This window comes from Erigeron canadensis, chromosome 5 (genome assembly GCF_010389155.1).
Source record: "Erigeron canadensis isolate Cc75 chromosome 5, C_canadensis_v1, whole genome shotgun sequence".
NCBI lineage: Eukaryota > Viridiplantae > Streptophyta > Magnoliopsida > Asterales > Asteraceae > Erigeron > Erigeron canadensis.
In genome coordinates this window covers 32,929,859-32,956,647 of record NC_057765.1, presented here as the reverse complement: position 1 = coordinate 32,956,647, position 26,789 = coordinate 32,929,859, and the positions used below count along the sequence as shown (strand labels likewise).

At 37.3% G+C, this 26,789-nt stretch overlaps 3 protein-coding genes across 3 annotated transcripts; all 3 read right to left on the bottom strand.

The window, feature by feature from the left end:
• Positions 1-1,488: 1,488 nt before the first annotated feature.
• On the bottom strand, positions 1,489-16,863 carry LOC122599335 (E3 ubiquitin-protein ligase UPL1-like). The gene is made up of 17 exons (XM_043771833.1): positions 16,696-16,863; positions 15,820-15,915; positions 15,527-15,733; positions 7,210-14,253; positions 6,591-7,124; positions 6,197-6,514; positions 5,907-6,108; positions 5,540-5,823; positions 4,866-5,164; positions 3,678-4,788; positions 3,440-3,586; positions 3,254-3,334; positions 2,911-3,136; positions 2,691-2,830; positions 2,159-2,265; positions 1,897-2,070; positions 1,489-1,798 (listed from the first exon to the last, which is right to left on the bottom strand). Exons 1-16 carry the CDS (start codon positions 16,726-16,728, stop codon positions 1,968-1,970), a joined length of 10,932 nt encoding a protein of 3,643 aa, XP_043627768.1. The 5' UTR covers positions 16,729-16,863; the 3' UTR covers positions 1,489-1,798; positions 1,897-1,967.
• A 1,725-nt stretch (positions 16,864-18,588) lies between these two features.
• LOC122602171 (probable L-type lectin-domain containing receptor kinase S.7) lies at positions 18,589-20,822 on the bottom strand. Its single transcript, XM_043774891.1, has one exon. It carries the CDS (start codon positions 20,749-20,751, stop codon positions 18,661-18,663), a length of 2,091 nt encoding a protein of 696 aa, XP_043630826.1. The 5' UTR covers positions 20,752-20,822; the 3' UTR covers positions 18,589-18,660.
• A 1,173-nt stretch (positions 20,823-21,995) lies between these two features.
• On the bottom strand, positions 21,996-25,090 carry LOC122600691 (N-acylphosphatidylethanolamine synthase). Its single transcript, XM_043773445.1, has 5 exons — positions 24,839-25,090; positions 24,615-24,742; positions 23,471-23,556; positions 23,013-23,150; positions 21,996-22,546 (listed from the first exon to the last, which is right to left on the bottom strand). The coding sequence occupies exons 1-5, from the start codon at positions 25,012-25,014 to the stop codon at positions 22,265-22,267; spliced, it is 810 nt and encodes a 269-aa protein (XP_043629380.1). The 5' UTR covers positions 25,015-25,090; the 3' UTR covers positions 21,996-22,264.
• Positions 25,091-26,789: the final 1,699 nt, after the last annotated feature.

Below are 26,789 nucleotides of genomic sequence, written 5' to 3'. Positions count from 1 at the left end.
CGTATTGATTAAGTTGTGATATTGAGCATATTTATGGTTGCTCAAATCATACCGTTACTGTGTAAGTTTTTAATTCATCTATATTTGATGGAAACAAAAGAAATTTCTGTTTGTTCGCTAGCTTTTCGTTGCATAAGAAAAATACTCTTGAATTAGCTTTGACTTTAGAACATCAAAAGTTGTCATCAAGAATCACTTTACTAAAGAAATATATAGAGATTTATGAAGTAGAAACTTACTCATCAAGAATTAGTACTTGATCTTCATACGCAATGCAACTTCTTTATTTTTTGATTATTGATATATGTTTATGTTTATTGATTGATATATAGTTTAATATAAAAGCAATCTCTATTTCGACGATATGTATGATAGTTATGAATCCAACGAAGAAGGTGAACGGAACTATTCAGATGAATCAGAAGATGATCCTACGTTTGATATCGATTATTCTGATAATGAGTATGATTCCGATATGTATGATAGGTTTTCCCCGAAAGATTAGTTAATTACGCATTACTTCTTCAGCTTTTTGCCTTATTTGAATCATTTTATGTTTTATTTTTAGGTATTTTAATTTTATTCGGTTTCTATTTAATATACTTAAATTCCAATTTTTAACTTTGATTAATATATTTTGAAACTAACCGTACATTGGACGGGACTGATCACTAGTTTTGACACGATTTGTCTAACCAAAATTTGATACACCTAACACCTAGATGACCTAGTTATTTAATTGAACTAGGTGGACTGTACTACATGGATGCTTTCATCATTAATCCTTCAAAGTTGTGCATCACACAACATAAAATTTTTTGAACAAACGATAGAAATGCAACGTATGATGAAACCCGAGATTTGTTAAGCAGTGTCCCAAAATGTGCATTCAATAAACTCGATCTTTCTTAAAGTATAAGGGGTTTGCTAAATACAGCCTTTAGGGCTATGTTTAAGGTGCATAAATTGTTTGTACATTTACCATGAAAATCAGGGGACAGACTTTTAATATAGAAGGTACAAGTTTTTTTATACACGTTAAATACAGTCCTAAAGGCTGTATTTAGCATTTCTCAAAGTATAAATGTATGCATTAATAATTTATGCATTCGTAACATTTTCTATAAGTTGCACAATTATTACTCAACTGTAGTTTCTCGTCAATAATACGAGTAATAATTTTTGTTCGGCGGTTTAAAATTCTAAGGTATTGCAGATAAGTCCTTGTGTTTAGACGGGCTACAAATTTCGAGTCAAATAGATTGACCTTTTGGTTGACATGTTAATTATGTACTATGTTAAAGAAATAGACAAACATATGGTTATGACAACACACTTTTTAAGAATAGGAGATTCCATTTGAACTAGTTAAACCACATTTCAGTCTACACGTGCTTGCATATCATTCAGGGGTCATCAATGCAGGCTTTTGGGTTCAAATGGTGTTTTATAGGGCTTTGAGAAAGTGGAAAAATGAAACGAAGATGGTTTCACAAAGCTGAGTACGTGGTAACATGAATCATAAAACCAATAGGACCAAAAGCTACTAACGGACCAAAAAGAACTATGATTTACATGAAGCCTATCTGTTTTCAAGTTTCATCATTTTATTATGGTCAGCAGAAAGCGAAAGGAACCCAAAAGAACGCATTTCATGCTACAAATAGAACCAGCCAAAAAGCACTTGCTTTAGCATCATCATCACCGACGTCTTCTGGTACATGCATGACTCCTTTCTTCACAGGGACTCCCGCTCTACAAATTGCATCGCAATGCATAATCAATTTTCGTTCTTTATCTGTCAAAAAGCAGCACCATTGGCAAAAAATAAGAAATCAGAAATGATGGCAAAGTGTCAAGTATGAATATTTAACCGATTCATTTAGTGAAACTTACATCTACATAACATAGCAATCGCTGAAACACTTGTGGGCGATTCCAACACCACAAAATCCAGCACATAATGACTAGCCAAACCCAAAACCTTCACTTGCTTCATGGATAGCAAGTAATAACCGCTCCTGAAGCTGTTCCTTTGTTGTGTATTCGGGAAGATCTAATTGGTTGAAGCTATAGGAAAATAATAATCAAGTTGTTAGAAATATAATCAGTTAAATATAACGGCCCCAAAAAGCAAGAAACTAAAATGAACACCAACCAAGTATGAGCCGACGGAAGTCTCTCTGGAGCTCCATAAGCTTTATGAATCTGAAATCTCTGTGGACCAGATATACCCTGCAGTGCTTTAAAACCTTCCAGTGGAACCTAAGCCACGAATATATGCAAATGATACACCTTAGATTATATTGCACTTGATTTTTGGACAAATTAATTGAAAGGTAATGTTCAAATTCATAAAAAGGCAACATTGACATCCATTTGAGATACTTTTCTTATGAGGTAAAAAGAGAGTTGGTAACTAAAAGGTTCCTCTGTTTTGTTAGATTGACTTCAGCTACTTCAGTGTTTTCTAGTTAAGCTAACCAACTTCCAATTTTAGTTTGGGTTCAAAATGCAGTAATTTACAAGTTCATGCAACTTTGCCCTGATTCCAAACTGCTATTAAGATATGATAAGATCGCTAGGATTGTAGTATATCTAATTCAATGAGACAGAAACAGAAAAATTATTATTCTATCTTCTTAAAGTATTATCAATAACAGCAATAGTTATGTCAATATATATTATACCTTTGATGTACCAGTGACAAATTGAAGCAATCTTGCCCTATCTTCCTTATTAAATGCTTTGACAACCTCCCAAAACCACTGAACTACACTAGAACCTACAGTGTAACCTGTATATTCAGTGTTGGCCTTCAAATCGTCCACTGCAATAGCAAGAGGTTAGCTCAAGTAACATGGAATAGAGAAAATGATACTTTGAATAGACCAAAAAAAGTTAACTCACAATCAATTTCTGGAAGTCCACTGATCAGTAGCTCAAGCTCTTTATCATTAAAAATAGAAATGAGGTCACGCGGTATTAACTCATTAAAACCCTCCAAAAAGGAATTGATTTGGGGACGAATCGCATTGGTAAGTATATGTTCGGCAACAAGATCCACATACTCGTGCTTGGTCTCTTCTGTTACCCTTATGTTCCGTCCACCCGGTTTCAGCTCATGATCAGTAACCTTTTCCAATATCAAAAACAAAAAGCATCATTTGCGGTACATAAAAAGATTCAACCAATAATACAAAATTAAATTTAATAACTTTGTCGGTGGAAATAATATAGACTGCATATGCACCTCTGTCTTCTCGTAGAGTATATGCTTTTCTTCATCGGCATCCATACTGAATGTCAGGTCCAGTATGTCACTTACATCGTTCTGGTAATGGGGAAGAATGTCAGTGAAAACGCATAATGCAGGCAGAAAGATGTCACATGAACTCTAGCAGAATAACAAAAACCATATTAACACAAATGTATTTACCTCCAGCAACCACTTCAAGTTCTTGTAATAATCAGGGTCAACAGCCTCTATATCATGATATGTCACCTTCACACCAAGAATATGTTTATAGAACGATCGTGTAAAGTACACATCCAAGAGTTGCCCATCAAATAGAGCTTTAGCAACCTATAATAAGAATACGACCTCATTTTAGAACCTTGAAAAATATTAACTATTTATAAGAAAAATAAAAAATAAAAGAGATGTAGGGAGGTACCACACGGCCCACAAATTTGAAGTAAGAAAGATGCTCAGTCTGATAGACAGAATTAGGGTTTGGCTGGAAAGTTGCATTGTTTCCTCCAGTTGTAAAAAGCAGAGCTCCTTTATCAAATATCACCCTCGATAGCAGTTGATACCATTCTCTAGTCAAACCACCTGCATCAATACCTTCTTCACCTTGAAAATGCACATTTAAACGCCCTTTTAAGTCCTGTGTGGGCCGCATGCGCAACTGATTGTAGGAATCTTCTAGAACATATGCCCGCCGAACACTTATCCGCAATGGACCCGTTAAGTGTTGATCATGTTGCTGCCTAATTCTGGAACGGAAATACGACCTTTTGTTGTCAAAATCAATTAACCTTGGTGCTTTCAGCATCATAGAAAGTGACTTCTCCAACAAGCCCGGATTTTGTCTGACAAAAGCATTCAAAAGCCGCCGATGTTTTTCCGCAAACTTAGCAAATGTCACAGCACCATCAATTCCCGATCCACTCGGTGACGAGTTTCCAACAAACTCCTTCACTTCCCGTGCTGTTGCATAGGCATCATCTTGTTGTAGAAGAGAAGTGTTTGCTTGAAGCTTTTCACACAAGACTAAGAAGGCCTCAATGAAGGGTAAAAGTCTCTGAGTTCCTGGGGGTAGTGAAGGAGATAGAGACGAAGCACCCACACCTTGTACATGCTCACCTGTATTGGTATTTGACATAACAGGAGAAAACGAACCCTGTGACAGTTGTGACTCGGTGACACTTATACACTCACTTAACTCTTGCCATAATGGCTCAAGCGAGAGATTTAGTTTCCACATTGTAACATGCTCTTGATTGTCGTCAATTTTCACACCAATACCACTCTCAATGTCAGGCATGGTAAGTGAGCTAAGTGTTTGCAGGATTCTTAAAACAGCAGCCCCAGCCATGGAACCCGCACTCAAACCCAGCATGTGTGTGTCTCTTAATGTAATGAGTTCCCGAACAGCTGACCCACTCAAACTATGAGCTAGATCCGAAAGCTCTACAATAAAGAACTTTCTATGTGATGGAGCAACACAAGCCAACTTCTTCAGAACTTCCCCAGTTAGCAAGTAAACTTTATCAGATAGCCTGTTTAACAGATTATTGAGAAATTAAGCTTTCGAGCAATGCAGAATATAAGAAAATTATTTGCAACTAAATATTACCCCTCGTGGCCAAGAAGGCTGCATAGATTATGTAAATCAGTTTGCGGCAACTTCATGAAAATGTCATTAATGTTGCCATTCTTCTGGTCATTTGTCAAGGATAATCCATCAGTAACATTTTTATCGTCATGACTTGGTTCTGCTGGCTCTGCTCCGACCGAGGAAGAATCTCCATGAGGATCAGAAGACGGCTCATTGGCAGGTGGATCTTGTGAACTGGTAACTGCTTGTTCAGTAGGGGTTTGGGAATCTAACTTTGAAGCAGCAGTGTATATAACCACTTGAAGTAGACCCATAACCTGCACCATAGATATAAAATATACGATGAGTACCAAATCCAGGAACAGTGTAGCATTGCCAGCACAGCTGAGAGCTTGTAGGGTTAATGAAAAAAAATGGGTTTGGTCAATACCGAGTCAATTTAGCATAGGTGAAAACCAATAAAGATAAACGTGCTGACCTGCCAACACTTTTATGTTCACCACTTTCAAGTCCACCTTTTTGAATATTTTAGATACATAAGGTATTCAATATGATCAAAGTAATCACACTGTTATGCTACCAATTTAACATTAAAGACGCAAGTACACCATGGACTTTTAACCCAATTGACCCATTCTATCTTTAGCTAATGTTTGAGCTTTGATCCATTACACTACACATAGTCTAAATACCTGTTCTAGATGGGGAATACTGCGAAGAAAAAGCGGCTGATTCAAAAGCTTTACAAATAATAATAAGGGGATATCATCCTCCGATCCAACCGTTTGAGAGATTTCTCCTCCTTCAACAACCTTTTCTTTTCCCTTAGCATTCTTCTTATCAAGAAATTTGAGATTCAAGGTCTCAGGAATAAGTGAAGAATCAAAGTAGAACAACAAATTAGCGACAGAAGAATGATTTGTAGCTAAATATGTCAAAATTTCAAGGACCCGGCGAAGTACAAGTGGTGGGAGACCTGTAAAGAAAGAACTCATATATCAACATCCAAATATCAAATTTCAAATACAAACCAAAATTCACATATAAGGGATACATTACCATCCAACAGCTGTGATCGGCCATAAACAACATTTGACTGACAACCATAGAGCCTCTGAGAATTTAACGTTGTTAATCCACCAACATGGTCTCCAGTCTCCATCTTGATCATGTCCAGTAGCAAGAAAACGAGAACTGCCCTTGTACAACTATGGGCGCTTAAATTCAAAAAAAGTCTTTGCAGAAGACCTTTCCCAAGGGGCTACATCAGGAAGTCAAAGTGATCAAAAATTAATAATAATATTCCCTTTCTAAATTATATATCAGTATCTACATAGAGTAATTAGTACCTGCGCTAGTCGTAAAAGCCTGATTAATGCTTTTAAAGCATCAGGATCCAAAAGCGGCTCCCCCTCAACTTCCTTCACTTTCAAGCTTTCTATAAGAGCAGAAGACGACCTCCTTCCTATAGTAACACCAACACCCCTATCAATTACGGTTTGCCTATCAAACCCCAACCCATTCCTCCGACTATTGAGTCTATGGCTATTTCCAAACAAGCTGCGAGCCTGATAGTGGCTCATGGCTCTGTCCCTGAGCATTTGTGCTTCAGCAAGTAATGGGGATGGCAAGGCTGAAAGAACTGCCTCTGAAGACGTCAATAGCACCTATAAGAATCAACAATAATAGAAAAAATTAAAAATAAAGCAACGACCTTTAAGTCTTGAAATAAAGAGGGCAAACCTCTTCACGCAAATCAGCAGGGAAAGTAGCTATAATTGAAGCATTATCCATATCTACAGGTTGCCCTTCAGCTTGATGTGCAACCCTCTGTGCACGTTGTTGGGCTAACACTTCTGCTTGGATATCTGGAGGAAGCGCGGCTAAAAATTCTGGATCAATTTCTTCAGCTGTGGCAGAAGCAGAAGCAGGAGCAGGGACTGGAGCTGGGGTAGATTGAGCTTGTTGTGAAGCCAGGACTTCTGCTCTTAGATCTGCAGGTAGTGCCTCCAAAAAGGTAGGATCTATTCCATTTGCACCGGAGTCTGCATTAGTTGCACCAGTTTCATCGGATTGACCAGTTTGGCCTTCATCGTGGCCAACACGAGTGTCCTGTTCAGATAATGATTCCTCTATGACACCCACTGAAGGCAATGGGTCTCCTTCAGTACCAACAATGTTCATCTCAACATCAACTTGATCACCAGAACTGGGCACATTATCACCTGTGGTCACCGGCGGATGGTTGCTTGCCACATCATCGGTTGCTGAGAATTCCTGAAAAGACAACGTGCATAAATTCATTAGCAACAAAGCTCACACACAAACAATTGAACTAAATAACGTAATATTCTAACTCTACCTGTTGCTCATTCACATTTCCATTTCCTTCGCCTATTTCCATATCAGCGTGACTATCTGGTGCATTGTTTTCATCTGAGCTGGGTTCACCTGCTTCTCCTCCCGATTGCTCCACTAGTTCAACTAGTTGATTAACATTTTGATCATTCTCTTCATGTTGACCTTCAGTCCGCAGAACATCACTATCCGTGCCCTCTGCTGTTGCAACCTGATTATCATTGGCCAATCCAGAATTATGGGAAGGTATATCGATAGAACTGGGAGGAGGAGCAATACTGCGTAGCTGAGACATGAACTGCTCTTCTACAGCCTGTGCAATAGCAGCAGCCTGACCACCTGCTTGTGGTTGACCATCATCAGTCCACCGACCATCACCTGGACCTCTTCGTGCAGGTCCACGCAAAGACTCCAAACCAACAGAAAAATCAGCGAGTGGGGGTGGTGCAGCACCTCCACCAACTCTGTCACCAAATACAGTAGATTGTACATGATCAAATGGAAGAACAGGAGCATCAAACATATAGAAGTGGGCAACATCAAAGCTCCCACCAGACAATGAGTCCACATCACGAGATGAGTTACCACCCGTTGACCACAATGAACCCAATTCACCAGACTGTGTTGGTCTCGATAGAAGAGGATGTTGCAGACCATTATTCCCCTCTGTACCCGATCTCTCAAACGAGGTTCTACTCTGCTGACGACGTCGATCAAAGCCCAGAGGTCTACGAAGGCCAAAAAGGTCATCAACATTAACACCTTCAAAGGGCTCTGCAGCAATGTCGATAAGTCCACTTTCTGCTCCTGGCTGACCAAGTACTCCATCAAGGGCTTCTCTCCATCTTACCTCAATAACACGGTTTTCATGGTAATCATCATCCTCTTCATCAACCATGTCATCATTGTATTCATCTCCCAAACCGGTTTCATCATGGTCTTCAACATCTGTATCAGCTAATGACATAAGAGCAGTACCATCCTCGGCTATATCCTCATCCTCATCATCCCCGTCATCATCATCCTCCTCATCCTCGCCATCATCACCCATGTCGTCATCTTCATCACCAGTATGATCACCTGTCCTACTCTCAACATGAAAAGTCATCTCAATTTGATCAGAATCCCTTAAATCACCACCATCTTCCATCTCCTCATGCATGAACCCAACGTTCTCAGTCTCATCCATGTCAATCCTCAACTCCTGCTCTGCAGCCTGGTTTAAATCTGATTGGTGATTGCCTTCACCCCGAGTTGCTTCTTCATGACGTTGCTCAGATTCATCAGCGCCTGTAATCTCATGTTGACTATCATCGTGATTACCCTCTGGAATATGATTGACAGAAGTATCAACTGCCTGATTATCAGATCTGGTATCCAAACTAACAGACTTTTTCTTATTGGCCAAATCAGATAATGCAAGCTGCTCTACCGCATTGGCAGCCCGTGTTAAGCCTTCTAAAGCTTTAAGAATGATATTTACAACTTTTGGAGCATCAGGGTGATCAAGATCCAGTACCTGAAGAATGCTAGATAGACATGGAATCATTCCCCCATCAATCATTCCTCTAGCTATATCCGGAGAACATCCAGATCCAGGTACATTACTTGATGATGAATTTTTTGACAAAATTGAATAAACCAAATCAACAAATGCAACAACCCTTTTATCAGGCAATAAACTGTTTATAGATGAATTGCTAGCTGCAGTGGCAAATGAAGACAAAGCTTTAACAAGTACATTTATCACACGCCTACGACCTTCACTTGACCGGCCACACAAAACCACCAAAAACCACGAAGCCTTTTCAGATAATTTCCCTCTCCATTCATCAGATCCAGCCGCTTTATCTACAGAAGGGTGTAAAAGTCGATGCATGACATGATGTACCATTCCCCCGTGCATCTCCAGATCACGTTTTAATATTATTCCAACTGCATGTACATACATCAGAAGAATATCACTCAGCAACTTGAGGACGAAAGTCACCTTAACTAAACCTGCTGATTTCTCTGAAAGACTATCCAATTCTTCTCTGGTCTCGTCAACCTTCATTTTACCCTTGTTGGAAGCAGAATCATCTACATCCATAGCAGATTTCGTGCAATCTTCCTCAGGATTCAAAGAAGGATATTTCATCACAATTTCAAGCAGATGATCAACCACCTGTGTGAGGTTAGCAGGAATCTTCTTCTGAGATTTGCCACACTTCATTGGTCCCTCTTGAGATCTACTTTCTGGTATACGATCGGCAGATGTCCCAATTTCAACGCCAGGTGCTTTTGATTTATCCTTTTCCTTTTCTTTGGATAATACAACCACCGTCCTGCCACCTGTTGTTTCTACATGACATACACCTGCTGCCGCTTTCATGAAAACTTCGGGATCTCGGGAAATAAGGGGTGCCATAGATGTCAAGAATGCTCGTGGAGGGACACGGCCAGCATGCCGGCTGCCACTTAAAGCCTGACGTACTTCCAACTCCATTGCTGTTTGCAGCGTTTGAGGATCTTCAATAAGATGCCGTATGATAGCAGAAGCTACTGTGTCATATCCAGGGAAGAAGCAAGTCTTAGGTATACTGAAAAGATCAATCAGACCCCCATTTTCAAGAAACTGTAATGCCAGAGTGTGTGTTTTCGTCAAACGAGCACACAATAGCAGAACTGCTTGCATAACCATTGCAGGGACATGCCGTTTAATCAGATCACATGCAACGCTGAGTACCCTACTACCCTCTTCAACGGTGAGACAACCAGTAGATTTCCCAAATATCTTTTCAAACGCACTCCCTGCTTCGTTATCCACACTATCTGGAGTAGGTTTCTGTTCAATACCTTCATCTCCTTGTTTTGCTTCAGGTAAAGATTCTGTTTGTGTTCCTTCTTTGCTGTCAGAAGAAATTTTGGGTCTGGACTGCAACAAATTATCTAAGATGAGAAGCAGAGCACTGATGCACTTTGGTACCAAAAGTTCATTTTGTGACTTGATTCCTGCTATAAACTTTATTAAGATGTCAATTGATACCGAGACGATGCCATTTTTTACAGCAATTTCTCTGGCAATAACATCTTCCGCGAGAAGCAATGCCAATGTGTGTGATACCATACAAAGTGTACTTGTCTCCTTTGAAGCCTCCAGTGGGCAAAGTTTTAACTGTTGAATAAGAAATGAAATCACTCTAAGACGATCTTCCCCTTTATTCCTGCTGCAGAAAGTAACAAGCAAATCCGTCAAGGGAAAAGCCATTAAATCACTACTTTGAAATAGCTTCATAGTAGCTGCGAGAATGTCATCAATAGGCGGCATTGGTGTCCTCACTTCCGCCACTTCTGTTTCGACATCAGTTGACTTTTCTGCATTGTTATCCACTTTAGGAGTCTCTGATGAGTTCCCTAAAGATAAAGCAAGTGCTCTTGCCAGCTCATCATCCTCCTGCACTGGATCATCGGCGTGAGTGAACAACCATTCCATGGCCATCTCGACACTATTAGTTTCAACACGTCTTAATGCTTCTTCTGCTCTTGCCCTGGTAAATCCCATCTCCACAATGGTAGCAATAGTGGCTTCATCCGGTGGAGGTGGGATGAAACGCTGGTTAGCACCACCAGACCCACCACTGCGACTTCTTTTTGCATCACCAACACCGCAGTAAATATGAGTGACAAGTGTTACAATTGTAGTAATGAACCCTGGATTACAGCTTGGGAACATTGGATGATTCCAGATGGGTAGGATGACGTCCAGAACCTGGGATTGCAGCATACGAACAAACACTTCAGGATCTCGTGGAACTGGAAATAACCCAATTGATAAACCAACAGCCACGGGTTGTACAAGCAGCTGGGCTTGAGATGTCGATGTTGGAGGCAAAAGAAAGGTAGAGTTAATAAAAAACTCTAGAAGACGACAGTAACTCTGCAATGTGTCAAGCAACCACGAACTGTGAGACAATTTGCTTGCTTCACCCTTTTCATGATCACCACCGGAGGTTGAAGCAGAATAAGGCAATGTCCATAGCAACTGACTTGTAGCTTCAAAAGTGTTCAGTAGCTCCTTGAAGGTCCCCTGGACATAAAAGTTATTTATCATTACTGTATGGCAGATTCGCCGCCTACTATCAAATGTTAGCGCTGCCATATGATCCACAACTTTGCCAAGATAATGACACTTCACGGACAACAGCATATCCATGCCCGAACCCCCAGTATACCCAGGGAAACTGAGGGCTTCAAGAAAGATCTTTGATAATGCAGTTCCAATGTTCTTTGAAGCTGTACTTAGTGACCCAGTTTCAGCTCTTCGGCGGTTAGATGACGGAAATCCTTTTACTAGTGTTGTTAAAAAAGAACGAACGGTAGAAGCAAGTTTGTTCAGATTTTCCATAACAATGACCTCGGGGCTTTTTTTCTTATGATCTTGTGAGGTACTCGTCTCAGTGTTACTCATGGAAGTTTCTGGATCAATATGCAAGGATTCAAGATGCCTGCTTGTCCTTCCTCCTCTGATACGGGCTAGCCCGTGTCGGCTGCGTCGACTGAACCCTTCACCAGATCGAACCACTGAAACAAAGTCACGCTCTAGGCCCCAGTGCGGATGTGAACTATTCCGAACAGAAACCGGATTCATATATCTAACTGCTGGCATGCTTGCATCATCATCACTTGCAGCAATAGCAGCATCAGCATTAACATTTTCAGCCTCTGTTTCATTTATCGGTTTTTCATCCATTTTAGAATCGCGTCCCACAGAAACTTGCCAGAGTATTTCCCTATAAGCAACTCCAAGATCCCTCAACACGTCCGCATCAGAAGTTCCAAGTTCAGAAACAAGATTTGTAGTGCCTTTTGACAGAGAATTCGAAAGACACAGAATACCTTCAAGACTAGAAAGGCACCTTAAAACCTTTGCTCTTTTGGACTCTTCCAGCTGTGCAAGCTGCATACCTCCAAGAGAAGCAAGTAGCTCATTTGTCACTTTCAAATGCTCTTTCAAGAAAAGGGATAATGCTCGAGCAAGAGATGCAGAATGATGTGGAGAGAAGTTCTTGAATGCAATTGATATACTTTGTCCAACAGAAATAGAGGGAGGCATCAAAGGTAAGGTAAACAACTGTAGCACCGCTTCGATCCCCTTTTTCTCAACAAATATGCGACACGTGTCAGAATTTTGAAGAATCGTTTCAAGTAGACGAGCAGCATTGTTCACGCAATCAGGTAGAAAACTTTCAATATTCAACGAAGATGTCTCGGAAGATGGTTCAGTCTTGCTGATTTCCACTGATTTATCATCAGCATCAGTTTCCATTGGACTTGAAGAAGAGCTCGGAACATCAACAGTTGAAGAACTAACTTCAGGTCCACACCCAAACTTTTCAATGCCTTTCAAAATCTCAATTAGCGTATCCACCCCATGCCCACGAAGGGAAGCAGCATGCCTCATTAGTTCATCAAGGCCACTTGACAATGAACTTGGAGTATCACCCATAAGGGCACGTAGGTAACTACGTGATGTAAATATTTTCACAAAGCACCTCAAAGCATTACGATCTTTCACTGCCTGAAGCCCACTGTTACTGAGACACAGAGCATCCAAACATTGAGGTATGCACGTTATTGCTTCAGCAGAGCAAATCACCCCTTCCATTATAGCATCTAAAAATGCAGATGGAAGATTAGCTTCTTCTAATATTGAATAACATGTAGGATCTTTATGAATGAGATCACTCATAACAATTGCTGCGAGTGAAAACATCCCACCACCAAAATCTTTTGCTTTTTTGAAAATAACATGTAAGCATTGTGGCAATAAACTTTCTTCAGAGCCATAAACACGAGCAGTGGTTCCTGGAGCATATGTTCCTAGTGAGATGGCCCGCAGTAAAGCTTTCATTAATGATCTCCGGTGATATGATACTAAAGCTTCAGAATATAGAGGTTGCATATTATCCAACTCAGCAGAAGTGCCACTGCATTCAGAACTCTCCATCTGAACGGGGTTGCCATTCTCAACATGAGAAACTTCTATCTTCAATCGAGATATTGTATCATCTAATCCTCCCAGGTCTCGGAACAAAGCAGCGGCTGGGTTACTATAATCCATAAACGTTTCTAAAACATGCACGGCAGTGCTAACCAGATGCAAATGCTGAGAATCCGTATTTTTAAGAAGAGGCAAAAGGGTAGGTATAAACCCTGCCTCACGCATGGCAGAACAGCCAGAGGAGGACGAAACTAAAACAGTCACCAAAGAGAGTAGAGCCTCGGCAAACAGAACAGACCATTTAGATGATTTACTGACTACGGCATCAATGGCCTTTTGCATGAGGCTTGATAGTATGCCACGATGCCCACCGGATGTTACAGCGGACAGTACCATTGGCTGGCGGGGGCGGTCTTGACTAAGAGCCACCAATGAAAACAGACTTAATATCCGAATTTTTTCAGGGACTGCATCTTCATAGCTCAACAATGTGACCAATTCATTGATGAACTCAGGCTCCGTGTTTAAAAAGGTAACCAGATCATCAGTGTCACCGCATGCTTGTACAAGAACTATGAACGCATGCAAGCGAATACAAGTGTACTGTTGTCGAGCAGAAAAAGAGCTAAAAGCTCTTGCAAAACGTAATCTTGTCAAAAGTGAGAATCTTAAACTACATGGTACTTTATACTCTTCAACTAACTTGTGCAGAAGCTCAAGATCAGACTGTTCGTGGGTATTGATTTTAGGCAAATGGATTATTTGTAAGCCTTGAGTTGAACCCTCTTCCTTTAACGTGTCATTCATTTCATAGAACTCAAAATGGAGGGTGCTACCCAACTCCTGAGCTACTGGGTCAGATACATTCTCTAGGGCACATGCAACCAATCCAAGCCCCTCATCTTTTCCACCCCAGCCTTGGGCAAAAGCAAATAGCTTTGAGTTTAGAGATACATTTCTTATAACATGTTTACCAATTGACTTCTTTAAGAAAGCTGACAAAGTTTGCAGACAGGCTTCCACTACATCTGCATCCGTGGAAACCAGCAGGGAGGAAAGGTGATTCTGCATTGTATAATTTCAGAATCAATAATAATACAGTTTAATATTTATACGTAAAATATATATATATATAATACAATCAATCCACATAAAAAGCTTTCAAGGGTGGGTGGGTGTCAGAAGAGCATTAAAGAAGCACAAACTAATTGACTGTCCAAAAAACTCTTGCCAGCTGGATTCCATCCTACATCAACTATCTGGGATGAAATTCCTTTGGCCTTCCAACATGAGGATCATTAAGTCGCTACTATTTTAAAGCACACAATCAGGACCACAAAATATTGCAGTTAGGGCCTAACTCTGAAACCAGTATATATAGTTCAAGGATTATTATAATTGACCATCCCTAATTACTATTACGGTCCAGTTATGATTCTTCTTTACTTCTGTTGAGCCATCCAATCACAGCTCCACCCTTGCTAATGTACCATATGGGCTAAAACAAGTTCAAAAAACTCTATAGACTCCAAGAAAAATAAAGCATGCTAAGCATAGAAATTAGTCCTATAGCTATAACTTAATACAGTTAAGTATCATTCATATTTTTGTTCATCGCATTGATTTCTCTTTAACGTAGCCACTTTTAACAACCCCCCCCCCCCCCCTTTTTTTCTTTTTTATGAGAAGAAGAAAAAGACTTGTATTCAATACACAATAACAAAGTCTAGATTTTGCGTTTCTAAGAAACAATTAGAGGATGAAATAATGTGTTTGAGCTTATAAAATATACTGAACACATGTTATACATAAACTACATACATGTACATATGAATTTACAGTGTTAGTAGCTAACAATTTGGTAATATAAACAAGTAGCCTTCTAGAAAGTGTTAAGCATATTGAGGTATTTGAGTGACCTAGGTACTTAGATAACTAAGGTTGGACTTTGAGTGAAAGCTTAAGCAGAGCCACAAGCAGAAAACTTCACTAGTAAAGAAAAAAATAACTACTCAATTACATAAAAATACAACAACTGAAATTTTGTACAGGTTTGAAGAAAGACTCGTGCAAATTCCCTCCAAAACAAGGATAAATGGACTGAAGACAAGGCAGGAAAGGTAGGTTCATTTCTTCTTAGTTTTTGAACACTCAATTCAATGGGTAATTTCTAATTAAAAAATTAAGAGGTTGCTTAACTACTTGGAGCCATTTAAGTGACCTGAATTGATCAAAGCAGTGAAAGGATGCGTAATGCCAAGAGGGATGCTTAAGCAGTCCTAAGCAGGGCTTTTAAGAACAGTGTAATTACATAAATTATAACTTGTAAAAAAATTACCTCATAGGAGCTATAGAAGTGCTTATTTGTGCAATTGTCCAAAATAATTCGTACAACACGTAAAATCTGCAGGACAGCCTCCCTTGGGAAAGGAGGGTCAGACGCCAGGAAATCATCCTCAACTTGCAAATCTTTCCTGGGTTTTATGTATTTCTCAAAGAAGGTATCGAAGTAGTTAAATAGCTCAAGCCAGTGATGAAAGTCTCCCTGTATATAAAACAATCATCACGATAAACAGCGATATAAACAACAATATGCAAGTATATATCAAACAAAACAGAATTCAAGAGTACCTTGTCAAAGTCCCAAAAGAAGCCTTTCAAGGGCTCTTCAATATTTTCAAGCGGAGTAGCTATTACCCCATTGATGAAAGACTTGATTTTTGGAGGCTGATACACAAGAGAAAACATACAAACATATCATCAAGGATTGCACACAAATTATAATAACAAATCATAAACATCCCTCCACAAAGAGAATCACATATTCTACCACAAAAGCTATAATATACAGACTCGTAACACATTGATCACCATGATGTATTATATGGTGAGCATACGATTCACAACGGTCCAAGGCATGATTTTTATGTATTGTACTCATTCATCGTTCATTTTCAAACTTCAAACAATTATGCAACCTATCCCTATCATAGAAATCATACTGGCGATCTCAATATACAAAAATTACATGCTGGAAAATGTTACATATTATACCTAAAAAACTCATAAATTATATAAAAGTAACAGTTTACAAGTTAAAATAGCACAGACCCTTATAACAGATTGATCACAGTTTCATTTTAACGATTTTAGCTTTCGACACTCACTGCTGCGTCATCGATCCCTTACCAATGCATGTTTTTTTTTTTAAGTATTATACTCATTCATTATCAAACTTCAAACGCTAATGCATCCTAATCCTAAAGCAGCTAGTGACCGAAACTATATACGAAACAAATTAATTCATAAAATCATATCAAAATCAGACTTGCCAACTTAAGTATCTATCAATCAAAAAATCATATAATCTAATCATCAAGTAAATTAAAAGAAAAATAAAATAAAAATATATCAATAAACCCTAACCTACAGCAAACCTCAAAACAAATAAAAAATCAAATTTTAATAAAAAAAAAAATAATGATAGTAATAAGCAGCAGCAGTTACCACTTCTGATACTCTCCGTCTACGCAACTTCATATTGAAATCAATCAAAAATTAGCATTTGTCACACACAAAACCCGATCGATGATCGTAAAATTAAAATCGGATCAGATTTAATGATTGATAAATTAATTAATTATAGGGTTTTTTGGAAGGTGAGGGTTTTTTTTTTTAAGTGTGCGAAACGGCGGTTGATTAGATAGATACAGATATATATTTATATAGATAGGTAAATATATAGATGGATATATAGATATAGAAATTGTGTAAGTAATTGACAGTGAGAGAGATAAGGGGAAGAACAAAAAAGATGAGAGAAAGAAGAAAGGAATTAGTTTAAGTAAGGCAAGGCAAGGAAGAAAGGAAGGAAGGATATATAGTGAAAATGATGATTAAAAGGAGATTTAACCGACCTACAATTTTTAAGTTTTTAATCTTAATTTTTGTGATTAGTACACTTTGATTTTTACTTTTCTTCTTCGATTATTAGTTATTGTAAGATAAGAAAATATAAGAGCAAGTAAAATTAATGTAGGCTTTTACTTGTTCTTAATACGAGCATAGTGTCTGCGCGTTGCAGCGGTTAGAAAGCGTAGACAATATAAAAGGAAGGTTGTGGTGGAAATCGAGGGGGCGGTGGAAAAAGAGGACGGTGCGAAGGATGATAGAATGTTGATGAGAACGTATAATGATTAGAAAGAATGGGGAAAAAGGGATATATATATATATATATAAGGGTTTTATGTTTAAGTAAGGGTGTAAGGGGTATTATGGAAATACTGAAAAATATGCTTAATTTCCTAAAATAGATGTCCAATATGCTTTATAAGAGAGTATAGATATAGATATAGATAGAAAAGGTGTAAACAGTTTTACATCTATTAAGATCATCAACTCTTGATCTCAATCCAATCTTTGACCTCTTTATCCAGAAACACAAATGTTAATTACTTGATCCAACTATATTACTTATTACGAGTGTAAGATAAGATTTTTGGTTTCAAAGGTCAATAATGGTAATGAGTAAATGTTAGTTATTTTGTTATAAAATTATGTTTTTTATTTATCGTTTTAATGATTGATATATTTTTTTTAAAACAATAACATTGTTGTTAATCATTTCTCTCCATTTATTGTAGTGGTCATTTGTCTTTAGAGAAAAATCTATGTGCAATGTAAGATTGGTCGTTACCCATTCGCATATTTTATGATATTATTACCGTATATTTTAACAATATTGTTAATGTGTTATATTGTAAGTATATTTCTTATATGAAACTAGTTGTCTCAACTAAAACTTTAAATCAATTTGAATTAACGTTGATAAAAGAGAATAGATATACGCAACACACCGTATATTGTTAACGACATAGACTTATTATTAGTTTTATTTGAGATGTATAAAGTTCTTGATGTATCTAGATTTGAGACTTGATAGTACTCTTAGTGTGATGAAAGGTCTACATGAATATTTACGTGTTTCATATAGAATTATGAGTTCACATAAATAATGAAAGTTGGATGTTGATTAACATAGAGTGAATGAGATGTTTATGTGACGGTTGATGGAATGAAACTGTTTAAATTTGTAACAATTATAAATTTATAATACAAGTTTATATGTTAAGTGTAAAGTTTATTTTGTTATTGTTAATCATTTTGTATATAAAAGATGCTGATTATAAATATGCTTAAATTGATTATAAGTATGGTAAGAATGGAATTTGTACATTCATAGTACAAGTTATCTTTTAGCCGTTTAAGTTGATGTCGAGGCGACGAGGCCTATCCATGTTGTATTATATGTGAGAGTATACATCGTTTGTAAAGTTGTATTTTGAAGTAGAATGTTGTAAAGTGTATCTATCTGTTATTAAAAGAAAAATGCGACATCAATGACGGGAAAATAAATCGTTTTCATAAACAATCTACATTATCAAACAATCGATCCAACAAACTTGATAATATCTAGAAACTAGACCCTTCAATACGAATCTCAAATCCACCATCCAAAGTCGTACAACTACTATCACTTTCTTGTTCATCATCATCATCTTCCGAACAAAACACAAGATCCTCAACATTCAAAGGCAAACTAGCACAAAAACTCACTTTTGGTTTCATCAACGGAACCACCGCCATCTCCTCCTCCGCATCGCGGTTCAATATTTGCAACACTCGACCCATCGTGGGCCTCATTTCGCTTCTCGGGTTCACACAACTTAACCCAACCATCAACAACCTCCTAGCTTCATCCTTATTAAACTCACCATTAAGCCTTTCATCAATAGCATCCAAAATCTCATCTTTTGCATACAAGTCCCACACCCAATCAACCAAATTCACCATCTTTTCGACCCCAGTTTCCTTCTCGATAGGCCTTCGTCCACAACACACTTCTAACACCACCACACCGTAGCTATACACATCGGTTTTATCGGTTGCTTTTCCACAGTGTAGATACTCAGGGGCCAAATAACCCATGGTCCCAGCTGTTAAAGTTGAAACCGGGCTTTTGTTATGATCTATCAAACGGGCCAGCCCGAAATCACCTAAACGGGCATTAAAGTGTTCATCTAGCATTACATTACTTGACTTTATATCTCTATGGATAACCAACTTATCACATTCTTGATGAAGATAAGCTAAAACAGAAGCTAACCCAATCGCGATTTTGTATCTACGGTTCCATGTTAAAAAACCCAAAAGATCAGGATCTTGATACAACACTTTGTCTATTGACCCGTATGGCATTAACTCGTAAACTAACAAGAACTCCCCTTTTTCGACACACCATCCAAGTAGCTGAACAAGATTCTTGTGTCTTAAACGCGCTATAACCGATAACTCAGCCAAGAAATCGTCTTTTGCTTCTGGGGAACACATAGATCTTTTCACAGCTGCAGAAGTTGCTCCTGACGATATCAAGAAGGCCTTATAAACAATCCCGAATGCACCATGACCTATTATTCGACTCAAATGGAAGTTATTTGTAGCCATTTTGAGTTCTTTGTAACTAAACTGTCTTGGTCCTCTTTTAAACCCGGTTTTTATGCTCGTTTCAATCTTGATTTCCTTCCATTTTTTAACTGCAATGTACCCGACTAGTACTAAAACTGCGAAAACAAACATCGGGCCAGAAACCCCCAAACCATACCCGAGTTTTCTACGGTACTTACTGTACCCAGAATGACCCGAAATCTGTATTGGAACCATTTCACTACTCACATTGTATGGATTATCGTTTTTTGGGTTGAAATGTTTGATCCCAGATGAGTTAAAGCTCCAACTTTCAATCCAATGAGACTCTGTACTTCCTTGTGTTGAACCCGAAAAGCCCACATACATATATTCTTCAAAATAGCCCGAAAGATCAATATCCACACTCAAAATTGGGGAATCGGGCTTTAAACGCGAACGGGTCAAAAACACTTTGAGATTCTTTAACTCGTGAAAATAATCAATCCAAGAAGTAAAAGAAGAAACCCCACTTCTTAAATCAATCCCAAACAACATACAATCAACACTTTTGATCGAATTCAAGCTATCGATATCCAACCCAACATGATTATCATTCGGGTCATGAAAATGGGCATCAAGCCGTGTATCGAATTCTATAGCAATAAACCTGTTTTGGGTCAACATAGAAGCATTCACAAGACCCAAATATCCACCAGGAGACCCAAGAGTCTGATTTCCAGGCGAGATAAAGAACGATAACCCACCACCCAAAACAGGGGAAACAGGGGAATTCGGGCCATAGTTAGTAATTGAAAATGAGAAACTTGTGGAGAAAGAAGTGGTGGAATTGGTTCGGTTATCGGAGAAACGAATTGGGGCAGTGTAAATGATGGTACCGGAAGAGGAAGAGGGGGTTTCGGATTGGATTGTGAGGCTAACGACGTCGTTTTGGAAGTGGGAATCGCCGAGGAGAGTGAGGTTTTCAGGCTGGAGTGATGAGAAATCGAATGTGGTGTTTCGAGGGATTGCTAGTGATGGGTTTGGTCTTATGAGGGTTGTGATCAAGATGAAGAAAATGAGGTGGTTTGTTGGGTTCATGGTGGTGGTGTGATGGTGGTTGAAAGAGAGGGAAGTTAACTGATTTTTGTGTAACAGTTATGAGACGAAGAAATGGGCTGTTATCTATAGTTATATATGTGTGTATGTATATGTATATATGGGTTACATTTGAGAGTTATAGTTAGTTTTGACTTGATATTGACATTAATATTTATACATCTCTCTTGGTGTTGTTGCATTGATAGTGAATATCATGTTTCTATTTGATAAGCTGTTATTTATCATGTTTCAAATTTATTTTACACCTAGAATGAACAATTGAACATGTTATTGGTCAAAAACTTGTTTTAATTTTTAGCATCGTGTGATTTATATCCGATATATTTTAGTCTTTGTTAAGATTTTAGAGACTTTAATGTTGTGTACATACTCATAGGTGAAATAATTAAATTTTTTAAACTAGTTTATATGTAATGTAATAATTAACGATGTCCATAATGACCTATTGGGGTTAAGGCGTTTAAAGGTCTCAAAAGAGATCCGAGTTTGAACCTCATTGAATAAATTTCGTGAAATGATAGAAGAAAAACTCTGAATAATAACCACAAAAATACCAGTTAAATCTCATACATCAAAGCTATAAACTTGACTTATCCCAGCCTAGATAAGAATCTTTATTATTTACCTTTTTAATTTTATGTATGTGTATATGACTTCTTAGTCGTTGACGATAGGAGGCTAAACAAAAAAATGAAGTTAGTTGAAGGGGTAAAAAAAAATAGAAGCTTTAGCTTATGTACTCGGATAAGGTTTAAGAAAAAAAAAAGGTGTGATCTTTGATGTTACTTTTAGCTCAAATTTGGCCAATTACCCTCATGCTGAACGATTTATCCATTTTCTTAAGGTCAAGGGGACAAAAATACTAAACCAATCCGGTCCAGTGTCGTTTACTTGTTTCGCATTCGATTTTACCCTAGTAAGTCGCAACCACATATACAGGCACGATTCATGCTGTATGTGCATGGAGGCTGGAGCCGAATTTGTTATCGATATAGCACATTATACAAGCCGGGGAACATCTTCAGTCATGCTCATACAGCCGATTTCTTTGGCTTCAACTAGTACAGAACTCAAGAATATAGCTTACAGGAAACGGAGCCCTACATAACTGGAAGTCCCAATCTGAACTGTAAACATTGAGGCTATTTATCTGAATAGAAAGCGCATATATGGATGAGTTCCAGAATAGATAAAAGAAAGGAAGGAGGTACAATAATGCACGATTAAACTCTCTCAAAAACGATACATTATCACAACATATAACAGCCAGCAATTGACCTTAGCCAACAGCTAACATGCACTTCGATGTTGGATTATTGTGCAAGTACAACTATTACAACCAACAAATTCCCTTTAACCTAATTGTCGACTTGTCATTAACCATAATGACAATTACAGATTAAATAAACAAATAATTATTTCTACTACTCAATGTTTGCATTAAATCAGGCTCAACTAAATGGGGATCCGAAGGCATACAAATCTAAAAAACTCATGCCTTTGGCATCTCACCGGTAACTCTTAAGCTCTCCATGATAGTTTGTATGCGTTCTGAAATGTCAATGTATAAGTATCTTTGGGCAGCCTCATCTAATGGCCCCAAACGCGGCCAACCCTTGCTAGTGAAAGAAGGTAAATTTTTAGACGTTGATAGAGCTTTCTGCTTCAACTTGACAATGTCAAATTCTATTGGCTCTCCAACAGTTATCTTTATGTCCTTGTTCCATAGTGGTAAAGGAGGCCGCCTATTAAAAATATATCTTTCAGGCATCACCTGTAGAGGAATTTAGGAATGTTAACTTGACATACGGTATGATCTCTAACTTGGTGAAGGACGAGTGCTCTTGTTCTGCAAACAACTGTAAAAAGTATCATTTGTCCCTAACTTGAGTACCAAATGTCGATTCATTTAACTGAAGGAGTCAATTTTGGATTATCATTTAATGATAACAATACGAGTAATTAAAAGAATTGGATACCAAACATAAAAAGAAAAATAAGGCAGCCAGTAAGAATGGTCAAGCGTTAAGGTCTACCAATACTTGGTGTACAAATTATAGCCCATCAAGCAGAAGGACATGTGCTTCAGATAAACACATCTCACCAAAGGTTTATGAGTTATTTTGTACTCTTTCATTATATTGTTGTAACATGCCAATTCTGGTATGGGTAGTGGTATTATTTCAAGGTAATCTACTTCTTTAACCTACAAAATTACAAAAGAAAATACCAGAATTTACCTTCTCAAAACCATGATGGATAATTGGCAAGACTATTGGGGTTACAGAGGCACGGGCAATGAGACTGGCAGTTCCCCACTTTAATCGTCTTATGGGTTCATCTTCTTGGTAGACTTTTCCCTGAGGAAATGTATGTAGCTGTCCAATCAAAAAAATAAATATCAGAGAAATCATTGACATAACTTTCCTAATAACATGCCCTATCAGTTTCTCTATGATGACAGTGACAAGCTTCATTGGTACATCTATTAATTAGAAAGGTATGGAAAACAAATGTATGCTTTCTATACAGGATTGAATAACAGGTTTTGGGAACAGATGTATTTGTACTACCTTCTTTTGTGGGTTAACAGAAGTATAGTACCAAGAAATGATGATGAATAATAGGATTTAAGAAAAAATATAACTGTAATATAGAATGATTTGGAAAAAATGATATGCAGAACTACAGAAAGTACCCATTCACCATTACTTAACCGATCAATAGCTTCCATCATATGTTCTTGATAAATTCCACCGCCCCTAGTAATTGGAATACATTTCCCTGCAGTTTTAAAGGTGGACCAAGATTAAGAAGTCACATAGATAATAGGAAGATAGTATTTAGAATTAACTCCAAAGACTATCCAATCACAGCAATTAACAGTGATCACTTTCACATCCTACAAAGTTACTTCCCCTGAACTGTAGATTCAGGACATATAGGCATATTTTCTATATCATAACCTCAGAGTTATTTGGCCATTTAATCCGTATCAACTAGTAAGCACGAAATATAAGATGCATTCAATTAATTGGCCCATAATATGTGATTTATCCCAGCAAAGATGGCACTGTTTGGCATGAGGAGTCAAAATTTGCATGTGGAACATATTTGAACAAAATAAAAAAACCCATACAATCTCAAATTCTCATTTGCATACATAGATTTGTTGTTTGAGATAGAGAGTAGTGCTTTGTTTCACGAACATGTTTACAATTCAGTTAGTGACATAAAATGTATTTCTCACAAATCAAGTGCAGTAGACAGCATTGAACTTAGAAGAGACGTGCCTAACATAGAAAAGAAGATACATGCCAAAATCAATGGAGAACTTATATAAATGTCATAACCCGATCTTGAAAGGATTACAGATTACTCATTAACTTATATAAGCATCTTCTTTCTGTTACGGTTATACCCATGATACCTTATTCTTCTAAGAGTAAATAAATTAATATCTTTCGGGTTGACCAGTTACAAGAATTATCAGGCGTTTTGCTAGACATATAACAGCAATAAATATAAATATCTGGCTAAGGCTTGTAAAGTTACAGCAAAAACCATATATAACAAGTAATTGAAACATTATGCATCACTTCAAAGCTTAGGTTATTAGCATTATTAATATTCACTTGAAGAAACCGAAAACAGCCTTGTCTCTCGAGATTAGAGGTCTTTTTCTACATTAGATAAAACCGGAAGTAGCCTCTCTAACTTAGGTCGAAGATAAGCCTATCTACATCTCAACCTCCCCTATACACCACGGAAAACCACATTGGCAATTACTTTACTTGAAATGACCAAAAAATTAGTCTAAAAAGGCAAGAAAAAAACTATACCAAGCCGGAAAAAATACGAAAAGAGAGGGTTTTTGAAGCAAATGTCTTCAGCAGCAAGTACCCATCTTTGAAGGTCAGCATTACATGTTGGAAAACCCTTAAATCCCCACATTACAGGATCATCCAACCTGTTGGTGATTTATCAATCATTCATTCATTCATTCAGATTAATTTATAATTATTATAAGAGAAAAAAAAAAAAGTAAAAGAATTTATTAACTAACGTTGACATATGATTGCTCACGGTGATGAGAGGAACACCGGGAGGGCGTGATCGGACTAAATTAACAAGAGTGTCGGCGTTATGAACATAAGTTGTATTCATTATATTTGCAACAAATTTTGAGAATGCTCCGACTGCCATTATCACACTTTTTCTTGGTAAACCTCCTCCCATCATGCGATTATACTTTCTGATTTCAGTCAAGCTGTTGTTTCTTGTAAGAATGACGGCTGGGATTTTAATAAAAACTTGGTGGGTTTTAGACCCAGTAATTAATAAATAAATAAAAATCACCTTCTTTAATATAGGAATCGGAAGTGAGCACTAAAAACTCAAAAAAAATTACTGAAGAGCATATATATATATATAGAGTATAGAAAAATGTAAAAAAAATTCACTTTGGTACGGGTGGTAATTACCTCACTTTTTTATATTTATGATCACGGGTTCGAATCCCTGAACGAGATTTTTTTTAAGCTTGGTCCAAGACTCCAAATAACCAAACAAACCCTCTTCAGTTCTCACCAGTTTCAAGCAAAACAAACCCTAAGCACCATGATTAACCCAATCAAATCTTTTTTCGGTTACAAAAGCATAGAAATTTTGATTCTCAACTTTATTAAATTCTTTTTAAAACTGATTTTGATCTTCAACAAGGCTACTGAATACTGATACAATCAAATATAGGACTACTTCAGAAAATAGTTAAAGAGAAACCCATAATGCGGTCTACGAACCCTATCCTTTAAAGCTTGCTGGTAAGGTTCCTATCTCTATACATAAAATGATAAAATATAAAATTATAAAGTTTGTTGTTTGTTGAGATTTTTTTTATTTTTTTATTTTATAGATATTGATTATGGGTTTTTTTTATTAAATATATTCACGTATCTAATGAATAGGGAAAAAAAAAAGAGATGAAGTTACTTATTGATTTGTTGTTGTTTTTGGAATATTCTCATATTAATTGATTGTGTTTTTGGATTATCAACCGATTATATACAAGGTTAATGATTAGATAATTGCTTGAAGTTAGCTTAATAATGGGTGTATCAATGTATGTTTCATATTGTTTCTATTAATTTGTTGTTGTGTGTATTTACTAGGGTTTACTGCTGGTTGCATTCTAATCGGTCAAAAACTGTTGTTGTTTCAATTAAGAAGGTAATCTTTTGTGTTTTTTTTTTCAACTTAGTTGTTGATTTTGGTTATTAGATATTGTTAAAAGATGAATTTTACACTAAGATACAAATGTTTGCAAGTTAATAATGCTTAAAAATTAACAGAATCAAAATACATGTATATGATTCACTTTAAAATTGAACTTCGTATATTTTTTAAGTCAAGTGTTCGAAAGATGTTAGTTATGGTTCAAAGTCAGCTACAAAATACCCCTATAAGTGTGTGGTCGTTTGAATCATGGGGTTGTAGTTTCTGAGATTCCAATTAATTACTACTATTCAGTGATACGTATCATAAGGCGTTTATTAGCGGGGTTGTAATTTTCGAGGTTTGCGATTGCCGTGAGGCACATCGGAAGACGGTTGTTGTGGGTTTGTAAGGAGTTGTTCGTCGCTGTTGTGTGAAGCATATAATTGCTCTGGTTGCTTGCTTTTTGTTGTATATCAATCAATGTTGCATTTGCTGTTGATATTTGCTACAAGGTAATGTAACTTATAACATTATTTGTTTTATAGCATTACGCTGACATGTTCTTATCTTAATCAATTTATTGTCAACCAATACAACAACTATGTATTTTGGGAATTTTGTGATTTGTTTTTATACATGTTTTCTCCATTGCTTAGAATTGCATCAGTGACATATTACATTATATTTCACTTTGGATGGCTACCATAGTAATCTTTTCTTTCATATGTCAGGATATAGATTGATGTTGATCTCTTTTTATAAACAATGACAACACTCTCAAAAGTTGTTTCTAAAGGTTT